The sequence below is a fragment of the Drosophila novamexicana genome, unplaced genomic scaffold (assembly GCF_003285875.2).
Source record: "Drosophila novamexicana strain 15010-1031.04,08,12 unplaced genomic scaffold, DnovRS2.1 tig00000485-arrow-pilon, whole genome shotgun sequence".
Classification (NCBI taxonomy): domain Eukaryota; kingdom Metazoa; phylum Arthropoda; class Insecta; order Diptera; family Drosophilidae; genus Drosophila; species Drosophila novamexicana.
Genome location: NW_020824808.1, coordinates 1501795 through 1517268, shown reverse-complemented (window position 1 = coordinate 1517268; position 15474 = coordinate 1501795). Strand labels below are relative to the sequence as shown.

Below are 15474 nucleotides of genomic sequence, written 5' to 3'. Positions count from 1 at the left end.
TCCTTTGCTAATCCAACCTTAATTATAAGTAGTTATGTATATAGTGTCCTAAGTAATTGTTATTCTCATTAAATTTCACATTGAATTTTCCCTAGTTGCTACAGTTGAAAGCGAACATCGCTCAAATAGGCTTGACATACATATAATTTTCCACTTTTACTTACAGCTATAAAAACAATACATAATATTTAATTATAATTGTTTTTATTCGATTTTTCTTTTTGTTTTTTTTTTTTTTTTTTAAGATATACGTTTGTGTACTCGTAGATGTAAGAAACAGTTACTGCTCTTTGGTTTCGTCTTAATATATATTTTTTTTTATTAATTGTTCGTCTGTTCTTTATAAGTCCAATACTTTTTATTTTAGCTGCATGCTGTGTATGTTTTGTGTCTGTATATTCCATAATTGTTTTTTAATAATAAAAATAACTTAGTTTATATCAGTGTGGCTTAGGTTAGTTAATTTCGAAAAATGTCCGCTCTCAATAGTTGTTAATACGAGTACTGATATGCCCTTAAGACTTATAATTCATTCTAATTGCACTCAATAAGATCCCATACGTACGTACACTGAGCTATGTAAGTATGTGCTGCTTTGACAATTACCTTGATTGTTATAATTAATTTCTTTCATTTATATTTATTTGAAATATTGTATTTATAGATATAGGCATACCAAACTTCAATATACAGCACATTTGTATTTATTTTTTTATTTTTATTTTTTACTTTAGTTTTATTTCTGGTTCGAATTTTGCTAAGTGTATAAAACTTTTAATTATATCCATTTACTTGATTTTTTGTTGTTTTTCTCACTAAGCCAATTTGTAAAACGTTTAGTACAAATGCAATAATACATGTACATACATATATGTATACTATATATATATAGATGTATTACATTTATTGTATATATATTTGTTTATATAATATATACTGATATGTTTTGCCATTTAAATGTTTCAATAGGTTTCCTACAAACTTTATTTCAATTTATATTCATTTTTTTGACCGATCTTGCAACTCTTTTTCTTGGGCTGCTTATTACAAAAAAATTGCAATTTCTCGTTAAAACTCTCACATCGTTTGAATAATACAATTTTACTAATTTTTTCAATTTTGTTGCGGTTTTTTCCAAATTTTTGTTGTCATAAGAACATTTTTGGTGTGCCCAAAGTGAGAAACAATAAAATACCGAGAGAGAAAAAACATTGTATATGCCAAATATTGAACCATTCCCAACACAAATCTGAAACCAGTTTCATTGTGAGGGGTCGGGGGCTATCAAAAAATCGAAAAAACTCTATAGCATACTCGACTTTCCAAAAATTTTTGGGATTACGGCCTGGGCACAGACTTGGACCCATGCCAGCTGGCAAAATACGCGTTCTCTAAGCGAGTGTGTTTATTTCTTTGTTTGTTTGTGTTATGCCCTGCTGGCTGGCATATGACAAACATTCTATTTATCAAAATCTTTGTTTTCGCTTGATTGAATTCTCATTAGAATCAGTTAATTTATTGGGCCTGGGTTTTTGCCAATTTTCATTTTCTTACAAAGCAATTTGCGGCGTGCTACAAAAGTGTGTTCGGGTGTGTGTATTTGCGTGTGTGTAGCTATGTGGTACTCTCTGGATATCGGCTGGAGAGTCGAGTTGGGAGCGAGAGAGATCGGCAAAAGTCTCTGCCAATCGCTCGCTCCCACCCGTTCTCTCTCTTTTGGTTTTGATATGTGTGGGGCAAGCCGCGTGCAAAAGTTTAGTCCTGCTTGCTCCTGGCAAGTGGTTAAAACTAACAACTACAACAAATGTCACTTGCTGCTGCACGTTGCAGTTGCATGCAACACTAAATTCATTTACAAATGTTCAGTTGTGTTTGGCCAAGTATACAAAAGCATGGCTCAAATTCGAAAACTCCAATTATCTCCTCTCTCTCCCTCTCTCGCTAGCTCTCTCTCTCTCTCTCTCTCTTTCTATTTGCTTTTTAATCTCCTATCTCTTTACATACTTGTATGACAATTTCACTTTCATATTATATACGTTTTATGTTTACTTTGCTTAGAGGGTGTTCGGGTGTTGGGTGTGTGGGTGTGCGTGTGTCTGTGTGTGTGGATGCTGTGGACTTATCGATGTGCTGTGATTACACTGTCAAAAATTTTCTTTTAGAAAACTCCCTTAATCCGTAGCACGGCACAAATGTAGAGCACCAGTCCGAGTCCCAGCAGCTGCATTCGGGGCGACATGGAAGCACTACCCGAATCACAGTCCGAGCCTGAAAATAAGCGAGAGAAATGTGCGGTTAATATACCTTCTGTACGATTCATACATACATTGGCGTTTTTTATTTGGGGGAAAATGATTTGATGGAATAAACATATGGGGCGGTTCTAAAAACGTATTAGCCATATTGGAAAGCAAGCCTGCAAACTCAACAAAAATATGTTTGAGGGTTCGGTTCACGGTTCGAACCAACGACTCCTTTAATGGCTCGGTTCGTAAATCCAGAAAAACAATTCAATTTATCATATTATTTACTTTTATTTAGCACAATCGACTTTACGTTTTTAATGCGCAGAAACTTAAAACATTCCAATAATATTTAAAATTATTAATTGAATTTTCTGCCAAACCAAAATAAATATAGTTCGGTTCAGGTAACGAATCGTTTTATTTTTTTTTTTCAACTAATCCACTAATCAACAAAAAGTGAAATTCCGACTTGCAGCCTAGTTGTATAACCAAGGCCCACTCTTGCCTTCCACACCTGATGGCCTGGTCTTGGTCTACGTAAACGCGAAATTAACCTCTTGCTACCTGAGCTGTAATATTTTGATTGAGATATTCGTAAATATATATGAATAATCAAAAAGAAAAAATATGTCAGTTGAAATGATAGAAGTAAAGGAAAATAAGAAAAGAAATGCAAGCAGCTTACTTTTGGTGCGATTTTTTGTGCATTGAAATCAAGAAATCGATATATCGATAAGTCGATAGATCGAGCAACTTAAACGATTTTCACGCGAACTTACCTTAACTAACAGTCCTAGCAATTTGTCTGGTTTTGCGCTATGATTCTTTATGTTTTTATTTACGCATATCGCTTCATTATACAAAATACATTAAGATTTATAACCGCTTTGCGTGCTAATTCGCTTCAAACTTGTTCGTTAACAGCAGCTGAGCCGCGCGATCTGCCAACCGTTCGAATTTCGGTTCGCACAAAAGAGCTCAAAATTGTCCAACAAGATATATAAACAGCGATGTCGCGGTTGTCAACTGAGCTGGCTCATATATATATATACATATCTTCATATCTTCATATATATATATATATATATATATATATATATATATATAGCTTGACTTTCATTTCAGGCAAAACCAAAATAAAATTTTTAAGCCGGCCGGTATCTTTCAGAAGGAAATGCCTCTCTATATGGACTTGTAGCTATCGGGTGTGTTTAGTTTAAGTGCATGTGCGGGTCTTTTTCAAATCAAAAGTTATTTAAAATTATCTACATGTAGGTAACAGATATAAGTTTCAAAATAAAGCGGTTATCAATTAAAAATATGGCCTGTCTTACTAATTTCTAATTTACTAAAAGCTAAATAAATTAATTTAAAATCAAAATGTTATAATAATAATTTTCAATATAAACAGCTAATCAATAATTAGTATCTGCATTAATACTGTGTGTACACAAATGTATTTGTATATTAAAGCTTAATTCAATTTTAGATGCTTCTATTTATCCTTGCCTAAGAAACATTAATAAATATCCAAATCCTTATGTAGTATGGATGTCTTATATGTTGGTATCTTGTGCTAGAATACTATTTTTAGACACATTTGTTTCTCAAATTGTGAGCAAAATAAATAAATTACAAAACCAAGCTAAAACCATAAATTTCCAATAAAAATTAAATTAATCTATACATATATAATAAACACATATATATATAAATTTGAATATTTTGCCCAATTTAACCGCAGGGCAAGCATGTCTCGTGCATTTAATGCCCGCTAATTTGAATTTAAAAGGCTGACCAATTCGTAGATTATATGTGCAGATAATCAAGAAATAAATTGGCACAAGCGAGCGCGACAAATACAAAAAAAAAAAAAAAAAAAAAAACAGATAAATAAATAAAAGATACTAACAATGTGAACATTTGAAACACGTGTCGCTATAAGCAGCGCAAATCAAACAAAACGTAACCGCAGCGCAGCAAATCAAAGAGAAAAGGCCAGACCATAATAGCGTATACAAATGCAAAAGATACAAAGATACACACGCTGCGTGTCTACAACAATTTGTATGGCAACAGCTCGTTTTGTGCGCATCCAGTATTGAGCATTGAGCACCGATTTCAGGCATCAGGCCTGAGTTATGACAAACGTCAATTGTCGCTACCCGCAGCTTTGTATCAGTACCTGTATCAGTATCTGTATTTGAATCTGTATCTGTAGTATCAGTATCAATATCAGTATTAGTATCTTCATCAGTATCAGTATCATTATCTGTATCAGTATCTCTATGTATAAAACTGTTTGTCCTGACAGACTGACTGACTGATTGGTGATCAACGCACAGCCAAAACCGTAAGAGCTAGGAAGTTGAAACTTTCACTGAAATTCGATCGGCCTCAGAGTCATTTTCAAAGCTCTTTGTTCAAATGTCACTTTCATTTCCAAGGATCTATATGAAAATTCATTTGAAACGTGATCTTACTTTTCGCAGAATCCAAACTTCTTCGGTAGAAATAGGATCCAACGATTTTTTGGGCGAAGTTTTATGTGGGTCAGATTTGCTTCAAACTTATTTTCAAAGCACTGCATAAGAATTTAATGAATACGTGTTTCAGCGATTTGGGAAATTTGACCCGCATCAGTGGTAAATTGGCGGAAACGGTTGTATGAAAGTTGTTTGTCTGTATCTGTATCTGTATCTGTATCTGTATCTGTATCTGTATCTGTATCTGTATCTGTATCTGTATCTGTATCTGTATCTGTATCTGTATCTGTATCTGTATCTGTATCTGTATCTGTATCTGTATCTGTATCTGTATCTGTATCTGTATCTGTATCTGTATCTGTATCTGTATCTGTATCTGTATCTGTATCTGTATCTGTATCTGTATCTGTATCTGTATCTGTATCTGTATCTGTATCTGTATCTGTATCTGTATCTGTATCTGTATCTGTATCTGTATCTGTATCTGTATCTGTATCTGTATCTGTATCTGTATCTGTATCTGTATCTGTATCTGTATCTGTATCTGTATCTGTATCTGTATCGTATCTGTATCTGTATCTGTATCTGTATCTGTATCTGTATCTGTATCTGTATCTGTATCTGTATCTGTATCTGTATCTGTATCTGTATCTGTATCTGTATCTGTATCTGTATCTGTATCTGTATCTGTATCTGTATCTGTATCTGTATCTGTATCTGTATCTGTATCTGTATCTGTATCTGTATATGTATCTGTATCTGTATCTGTATCTGTATCTGTATCTGTATCTGTATCTGTATCTGTATCTGTATCTGTATCTGTATCTGTATCTGTATCTGTATCTGTATCTGTATCTGTATCTGTATCTGTATCTGTATCTGTATCTGTATCGTATCTGTATCTGTATCTGTATCTGTATCTGTATCTGTATCTGTATCTGTATCTGTATCTGTATCTGTATCTGTATCTGTATCTGTATCTGTATCTGTATCTGTATCTGTATCTGTATCTGTATCTGTATCTGTATCTGTATCTGTATCTGTATCTGTATCTGTATCTGTATCTGTATCTGTATCTGTATCTGTATCTGTATCTGTATCTGTATCTGTATCTGTATCTGTATCTGTATCTGTATCTGTATCTGTATCTGTATCTGTATCTGTATCTGTATCTGTATTGTATCTGTATCTGTATCTGTATCTGTATCTGTATCTGTATCTGTATCTGTATCTGTATCTGTATCTGTATCTGTATCTGTATCTGTATCTGTATCTGTATCTGTATCTGTATCTGTATCTGTATCTGTATCTGTATCTGTATCTGTATCTGTATCTGTATCTGTATCTGTATCTGTATCTGTATCTGTATCTGTATCTGTATCTGTATCTGTATCTGTATCTGTATCTGTATCTGTATCTGTATCTGTATCTGTATCTGTATCTGTATCTGTATCTGTATCTGTATCTGTATCTGTATCTGTATCTGTATCTGTATCTGTATCTGTATCTGTATCTGTATCTGTATCTGTATCTGTATCTGTATCTGTATCTGTATCTGTATCTGTATCTGTATCTGTATCTGTATCTGTATCTGTATCTGTATCTGTATCTGTATCTGTATCTGTATCTGTATCTGTATCTGTATCTGTATCTGTATCTGTATGTATCTGTATCTGTATCTGTATCTGAATTTGTGTATATATCTGTATCTATGTATATATCTTTATCTGTGTATATATATGTATCTCTGTATGTATGTGTATATGTGTATATATCTGTATATGTATATATATCTGTATCTGTATTTATATTTTTATCTGGTCTTACGCTTCAGCTTAAGACCTGCATGAGCTGTCGATAATGATAAACTGATTGCTTGTGTGTGGTGCCAGCCAGTCTGGAGTGCTCAGGATGAGGCGCGGCACCAGTTCTGTTATTTTTTAAGTGGATTAGCACAAACCGCGCATTTTTTGGTGAAATTCTAAATGCTCATTATGGCAAATAAGGCGCGTGTTGGCAAGCGCTGCGATGCCCATAAAATATATCAACCACTACATATCAAAATGCAAATTAATTAATTAGCCAGAAAACCGGTAACCACACTGACCGCCACTCACCACACCACAGTGGCTCAACTTTTACTTGTGAGCCATTTTCAGTCTGTAGATTAGATATAGGCCCTAAGCATGAACAATTCCCGCCAGCACAGCCCCTTTGCTCAGATTGGACCCCCCCGCGGGCTAGATTCATTTGCAGACTCCAACTCTGACTTATCTGTAAAATGGTACTCAAAAAAAAACAAGTAAAAACTGCTGGCTGTGTCATGACGAGACTAAATACCCTTGACGCTTAAAGTATTTTTATATAGAAGCCCTGTTACCGAGCACAGATGATTATGGAGGCTATATGCTTCCTATGAGGGTAAGATTTTACAAATATTTGAGAAGACTAGTAAAGCAACTAATGGATCGGTTTGGTCAAAATATCTTACAAAACAGAAAGGTTCTTAAGACTTTAGGGGAAAGGTTGTGACGGATCAATCCTATGGTATCCACTGCAATTGGCCAGCACACACATAAGCACTGTCTGCAACAGAAATGTAAGGATTTAGTCTAGCTTTAAGCTGAACGCCTAGTTTGAAAGACAGACAGATAAACAGATTAAGAATATATATACATAATGAAGACTACACGTTACAAATATCATAAGAAAATCATTATACCCCCTACAAGCAAAGATGTTGAAAACAGATACTCTCACAAATACACACACAAACAATACACAAAATTAACATAAATTAAGTTTTATTAATTTGTGAAACACTAATTCGCCTTTGTATCAGAGCGCAGAGTTGTATAGCCCACAGACTAGACCCAACCAGACCAGACATCTTGGCGCGGTCGTTCAAGTTGTTTCGACTGGCAACAGTCACAGCTACAACAACAACTGCGACTGCTACAGAAATTTTAACTGCGACTGCGATTCATCTTTCACCAGACAACACAGTAACTTGTCCACGCATTTTAATGGCCACTTTTACAGTTCGCTGCCGCCCACCTTTACTAATGCATATTACCAACTGTTGTTTACACAGCTAAGTCTTTTAACTACATAAATATATGTATATATATTTAAATTAAAGTATATATATAGCTTGATTTATCATTGTCAGTTGGGCATATGCATATGCATACTGTGGCCGTGTTGTCGTATTTTTGAATTTCATTTCTCGGTCAGTCGTTCGCGCTTTGTCAGTTGGTCAGTTAGTCGGTTAGTCAGACGCAAGCTGAGACTGAGAAACTGCGAAACTCATTTCACTGATTGATGAGCACATTTTAAGATACTGACATTGCCCATAAATAAAATTGTGAACGCTGGCTACGCACAAATGCAATAAATTAAAAGAGCAAAAACTATAAAAATCTTTCACCGAAATGAAATGCTGATTCTGACTCACGATTGCCACTAACTGCCAAAAAAAAAAAAAACATATATCTATAGGTATCTGAGCAACATAACTGCGTTTCCGTGCGATACTCAATCAACCTGACGCGCAAATGGAACGCGTTTAGCGTTAACTTTCTGCATTTAACTGGCAAATTGTCAGGCTAATTGACACGCGTTCCCAGACCCAGAAAAAGAATATATATATTGCAAAAAAATAAATAAAATATACACAATTACGAGTAAACCGACAGACTCATACCCTGCAGTGCGTCTCTAATTATTTTGAACTATGGTACATTTAAATAATATTTAAATAAAAAATTTATTTAATTGAAAATAAATGAACAATAAAAAGTTTATTATAAACAAATTTTTGAATGAAAATAAAAAGAATTTCATTAACAAGTTGGCTTTTCTCTGCATAAAAATCCACACATATATTCGGGCATATAAGATAGTTCCTTGAATAAATTATTAGAGAGCTTTCACACTTTGGACTAAAAAAAAGTTCCTAATTTGTGCCAAGATATTGTAATTAGAGATCGTAATTAGCAAAAATGACAACAAAAATATAAAAATACAAAGATTAGGAAAAAATGTGATCAAAAATTGTATCAAAACTGGTTTTAAAAAAACACACCCAGCGCAACGCTCAAGTCCAAGCCTTACAAAACTTAACAACTGTCTATTCGGAATAAATTCTACAGATAAGGAAGTCAGTTACTTGAGATCTTCACCTATCAAATGGTCTATTCACATTGCAGGGTATCTGGAAACAAGCAGGTATTTGTTCTGCTGAAATTTGAGCTATTGAGGTGTGGCACGGTCAGCCAGACAGGCAGCAGCTGGAGGCGTGTGTCGCGCATAAAGAATATCTATAAAGTGTATGTTAATTGCTTGCCAAAATTCATACACATAAGGCAACAAAAGTAAGATATAAAATGTCAACAGACTGTACTTAATCCCAACAGAGAAATAAGTAAAAATATTGCAGTTGCGTTGAGCCGACTGAGTAATACTCTTTTTACAGGGTGATAATATTAGGGATTGAAAAGGCTCTAGCTTAGCTGAAAGATGATTGATAATACAAAATAAAAAAAAAAAAAACAAAAAAAAATTTCGTGTTGATTTTTGGATCGACAACTCTTAAATGTGTCCATTTGAAATTTTTAGTGGAGTTTTTAAGCTTTAAGAGATATATATTGTCCCGATTTACTTTATCGGAGGGGCATCTGTCCAAGTATTTACAGATACACAGTTCAAGTTTCAATATACTCCTTTACAGCTAACAAGCAGACCATAAAAGGCATTTATGGAAGCTGCTATAAATCAAATAGACCTGGAACTATATTCTTTTATAGGGTGTTACTCACCTGCCCAACTCCTGACTTTAGGCAAATAATCGTTCCAGAAGGAGCAGCGCGCGGCGAGTGGGCCACGTGCCAGTTTCTCAATTTTATCGTCTGTGCTGAAAATATAATACACAGGATCCTCCTTCGAAAAGTTGGGCCATTCCTCGCCATCTTGTGCCGGATTGCTGCAAGGCGTTAGAGAAAAGCTCGCGTTATAGCAAAACTGGTTGCTGTACTCGCTAGTTTTATGGCAGCCAGAGCTCAAATAAAAGCTCTGCGAAAGCTTACCCCGTCTTGGCAAACTCAATAACCGAATTGAGCATACGCTTGCCCAGCTCCCGCTCCACAGGTCGATATTGCAGAGATGTGTTTAGCGGCTGCCCAAAGAAATACTCAATCTCATCGCCGTGCAGCACGCCCATCCACTCGCCCCACAGCGATGTGCTGGTGCGCTGGAGTGAGACAGAGACAAAGAGAATAAATGAGTGAGTGAGTGTGTATGAGCAGGGGACTGGGAAATCGACGTAAACTTAGCCAGAAATTATGCAGATAAACATCCACCCTTTTATTTATTTATTTGATTTCGTTCCCTCGCGCGCACTCTTTGTAAATTGTACATATTGTCGCAGCATGTGGCGAAAAAAAATCAAAAATTCTGCAGCACCGAGCTGGCGTTACGAATATTCGAACTTTCTTTTATATATACACTCATGGCCAAAAAAAATAATTACATTACCATTAATTTCAATGCATATGGTCAGTTGAAAGTTTCTTAAAAATTATTATATTATTATTATTTGCGATCTGATTTCACTTGCTAGATTTCAAATAAATTTTCAAATATATTTGTGAAAATTCATCTGGCAGTTGTTTTACACTAACTTCACGATTCACCCCTTCGTGCTAACAAAATGGGAATACAATTTTCGCTTTATGCCTGTTTAGAGGCTCTACATTGTTAAGCTATAAATTCGTGCCTTGATGTATGGAAAACTTTGGTTGTTCTTTTTTTTCATCCAATTGACTTCGAAGTCGATCATTAATACCATATGGGATTGCAAATGCCTTTTTCTACCTCTGTGAGCACACAGGTATTTTACAAGGAGCACAAATAAATTCTTGTGGCATATTACGCATATGCCGTTTAAATTGTTAACTGGAATTGTTAGGTTTGGGTAAGTATTGGTCGGTTAGCTGCCACACAATGGCAGCTCCCATAATTTCTTAATTAACCACAACCGCCACCTACAACAACAACTATATCTACAAGAAAGACAGGACACAAAACCACAGCAATTTGGTCTCTGGCAACTGATGGACAGCTCAAGTGCACAGTGGGTCAAGCTATGTGAAAAGTAAACAGTTCATAATCGACTTTGATTAAAGGTTGTAATTAGCCAATTTAACTGAATATTGTAGAAAATCTAGCTAGCTGGGGAATTAGAGAAAGAAGAGGAATATTTTGTCAACGTATTTATATTAAGCAATCTGTTTTATAGATAGATATATATGGGCCTGAGCAAGTATATGTAAGCTTTTTGTAATATTTATTATCATTGAGAATATAAATATATACATTCAATTATTTATGAGTGAAAATTTGAAGCCGTTTTTTATTGGACTATTAAAACGGTATTTACAATTTACAATTAAAAACTTTATTAAGCTTAATAGTTTCGGCCAATTGGCCAAGATCAAATGCAGCCCATTGTCAGAGTTTTTGAAGTGTTGTCCACTTAAGCAATTTGTCTGTTGGGCAGCAACTGTGAAACTGGCAGCGAATTGGCCAAATCACCAAACGAATTGCAGCCAGGATGTGCCAGGGATAATGGTGTTTTCGTGGCTGGCAGTGATGCAGCAACTGCCAAGTTGTTCAAAATGTATGCGCCACTGAGTTTACCTCCTCAAACACACACATACAGACAAATAGACGAACAGATAGACGGACAGACAGACGGACCCTTCACGCCTTTAGGAGCAAATAATGAAGAATTTTGCGGCAAAATAAAGTTGTTTTTATACCCTGAACCCATTGAAAAGAGATGAAAAGAGTTCTATGATTTTAAGATAATGCTTGTAACAGGCAGAAGGAAGCATATATATTAATGATCAAGACAGTTGAGATGGTCCATCCAAGATTCTCTATCTCCGTCTGGCCGCCTGTGATTACATGACGATCTGGGAAACTGCAAAAGCTAAACACTTCCAACATGAAATATATTTTCCCGCACGCCATACTCAGATCGAGCTCATCAGTTTTTTTTTTCGGTATCTCCTCTCAATTTCGTATTATCAATAAATATTATATATTTGATAAATGGTTTTTAGAGCATAACTCGAATATTCTGAGAGCTAGATATATCAGATTTAGTAAGTAGGTGCGTGTATATAGAAATAAGCTAGAATATTTTGAACAGCAGCTGGATGCAGGGTATCTGTTAGTCAAGCGCCCCCGACTACAGCCTGTTTTATGCTTTTTGATTAAAGCCCAGAACTTCGCAGTCGGACTTTGTACCCGGAATGGGCAATTGGCGCTCTGAATGGGGCAGCCAGAAGTTATTTAAGTGCCAGGCACGTTGCACGCTGCAGCAGAAGCTGTCAAGTGTTGGCGCCCCGTTGCCACTGGCAGCCATCGCAATAGACAATCTGGCAGGCACTTTAGCAGCTGCCCAGCTGGCGACCCCATTTTGCGCGGCCAGGGCCAAAGGTCGCTATGGCCACCTCGTTTATGGCCAAAATGAGTTACGAGTTTTTTGCAGCCACTTGAAGGCTGTAATTAAAACTAATTTCATTTGCTTTTCATTTCGCCGGCCCAGTTGCTGCTGCCGCTTCCCAGCTGCCACTTTCCACTTGCCACTGCTAGTTACTGTTGGATTATTAACAGGCGATTTGATATGAACAATGCAACGGCCGTACGTTAACTTTTCGTTGTTGGCCTGTTGGCCTTGTCGTGTGCTCCATCAAATGAAAACAAATAAAACAAAGCATTGCAGTCCTGTGCAATCGACTGTAAAATACGCTGTTCAAAAAATAAACCGTAATAAGTTTTCTTGATTATTGGATTTGGGAATCTAAGACTATAATTCCACTGGGAATATGGGATATTTTTACGAGCCGAACCTCAAAGCAGGGAGTGCACTTGAGGCGTGCACGGAACCAACATGCCACGCAGCCTATATGCTCTCTTTCGGCTTACGCACAGGGTATAAATAATAGCCACAAGCACATTTAATGACTTAACAAGCAAAAAGAGTGCAAGTGCTTGATTAACATTGGTCTCAAGACGCTGCCGTCGCGCAACACACGCGGCGTATGCGTAATATTGATTTTTTTAGACCAAACATCAATTTGTGTGTGCCAAACGCACATATGTATATATATGTATATATATATATGCATATACATATATATACATATACATATATATATATATGTATTTTTTTATTTATTATGATAAATCAATGGAAGGACAAGGACTCAATATCATCTCTCAGCTGTAATTACCTATTAACATTTACGCATTGTCGCTAAGAGAAAATCAATAGGGGCCCACGCGGGCGTATACCGAATGCCAGGCACTGTTTAAGGCGTACTCCCTATTTGTTAATCATTAGACAGCTACAGCAGCCGCAGTCCTTTAAGCAAATAACGGACTCAAATTATGTCCCACACGTTCGGGCCGAACAGGCCGTGACCTCGTAAATTGAAGTTTCATTAGGCAGTGCCACGCCCCCACCCAATACACACACACACAACAGCCGGACGCGACTACAGTTCGTGTCCCCTGTAACGACTGCTTGAGCTGTATCCATGTCTGTGTCTCCGTCCCGGGCACAGGCACAGGCACGGGACCGAGACCCAGACCCAAGTCCAGGCGCAGGACAGTTGGCAGTGCGTGTAGTTTAATTGGCGCTGTCCTTGTCCCGTGCGTGCGTGTGTGTGTCCTGTGCGTTTATGGGTGTGTATTGAGCGAAACTTTTTGTTACCATAATTATGGCGGCCAAGGTTGCCAGGACATGGCCAGAACTTTGTTTGTTTGTCAAGTCAAAGACAGTGACGACGACCGCTTTTTAGGCGTCAAATTCGGAGGTGTTATAATATTGATTTCGACTTGGAATAAACATTTTCCATATGGTATTAGGTGGTATTAGAAAATATGTGCTCAATAAAAATGCGTAAGATGTATTATATAAGATGTATTATATAAGATGTATTATATAATTCTGTCGTAACGCATAGATAAAGACATCTCGGACCCCATAAAGTATATATTCCACGTCTGCCTGTCTGTCGGTCTGTTTGTATGCGAATTAGCCTCTCAGTTTTAAATCTATCGTTTTGGCACATTGCACTGCATCCATCTATATCTACCATAAATCTGGCATCATATGGAATGGTCGAAAAGTTGGTTCTTGTATGAAAAACTTTTTTGGTTTAATGAGATATGTTGATTATGAGCCAAATTTTATCATCCTATCTAGCTATCTTATGCAGCGCTTTAGGAAGATTAGATCGAAAATGAGTCTTTATATTGCTCAGTACTTAAGAGCTTCACAGTTCTCGCACATTTGCAAAACCGTAAAACGAATTTCTACTAAGGTATTTTACTTTCTTGTTTTATGTTGAGCCAAAATTTTTAAGTTAATTTAATTAAATTAGAATAACTTGACGATAATCTTCATAAATACTTGAGTACCAAAAATTAATTGCAAATTATTTAATTAATATTTCTCAGGCATCGTGTAAGTCCAAAAGAACTGGGTATTATTACCAGGCCTTCTTAGGTCAGTTGCTATGTGGAATATATATTTATATATATATATATATATGGAATATCAATATATATATATATATATATATATATATAGGTCGAATGCCTGTTTTTGCCCATTTTACACAATGATGAAAAGTTTTAAATCTGCATTCATCTGGCTGCCTTTTTTATATAGTCTATGGGATTGACAACCATCCGTCAGATATAAATTATGTAGACAGTCATCAGGACATTTTGTGCTTCTGTTTCAGTTGTTGCTGTTGCCGTTGTTGATGCAGTTACTGTTGCAGGTAAGCCCTGAGGCACGGCTCGCCATTAGCCTTGTGTGCAATTTTAATGACAAACAAATTGGACCTGGCTGCGTTTACTTTCAGTTTTTTCTGTATATACTTTTCACGCTGCTTGTGTGTGTGTGTGTGTGTGTTTGTATGTGTGTGTTCGCTTTGCGCTAGTGGCGCCTCATTTGACCGCATTTCGATTGGACACACGCGCTCCGACGCCGTCTTACGTGTCAAAGGCTGTGAAATATTTAATGATTTGCGGCCACGGGCCACTGTCGCAGTGGCAATGCCTTCTACCCAGACCCAGGTCTCTCGAACCAAACCACCCAAAACCACCCACTACTCACGTGTGTAAAGTAATAGTAATGCACGGAGGCGCCTCGCTCGGCCAGCGCCTGTGCATACTCATTGGTGGGGCAGGTGAAATAGTGATCCCCCACAGCGCGTCCAATTTGCTGCTGATTCTGATAGCCTGGATTGCCCTCCCAGCTGGTGTACTGTAAATAAAATCGAGGCGAAGAGATATCATTTTATATACATTTAAGATAATCAACTTATTGTAGTAAAATCTGAATTAAATTATAATTTTTAGCGAGTCCTTCAAGCACTTGACAGACTCGGATATTGAGGTAACGGTATAGGTAGGCTTGTCTTAGCCAATGGCCCCTATAACCCTTAAAATATATTTAATTCCAACTTCAAAAACAAGATTAATCAAAGGCAATTTTAATAACCTGAACCCATTGAAAATGGTAAAAGGGGTATAATGTTTTTGTGCAAATGTATGTAACAGGCAGAAGAATGCATCTCTGACCCCATAAAGTAGGTCTAGCCATGTCCGTCTGTCTGTCTGTCTGTCCGTCCATCCGTCCGTCCGTTCTTCGTGAG

The 15474-nt window shown here is 36.6% G+C and overlaps 1 protein-coding gene across 2 annotated transcripts in view; it reads right to left on the bottom strand.

Moving 5' to 3' along the window:
- Window positions 1-15474, bottom strand: part of LOC115761253 (acetylcholinesterase) — a 47434-nt gene that overhangs the window by 5041 nt on the left and 26919 nt on the right. Inside the window, exons 7-10 of one of the 2 annotated variants that reach the window (XM_030702965.1) lie at window positions 14934-15083; window positions 9820-9983; window positions 9553-9716; window positions 909-2268 (exon numbers count right to left, since the gene is read on the bottom strand). In XM_030702965.1, the coding sequence (XP_030558825.1) occupies window positions 2159-2268; window positions 9553-9716; window positions 9820-9983; window positions 14934-15083 (588 nt within the window). In that variant the 3' untranslated portion in view covers window positions 909-2158. Of the gene's footprint in view, window positions 1-908; window positions 2269-9552; window positions 9717-9819; window positions 9984-14933; window positions 15084-15474 lie in introns of those variants that run through there. The other variant, XM_030702966.1, reaches the window with a different exon arrangement.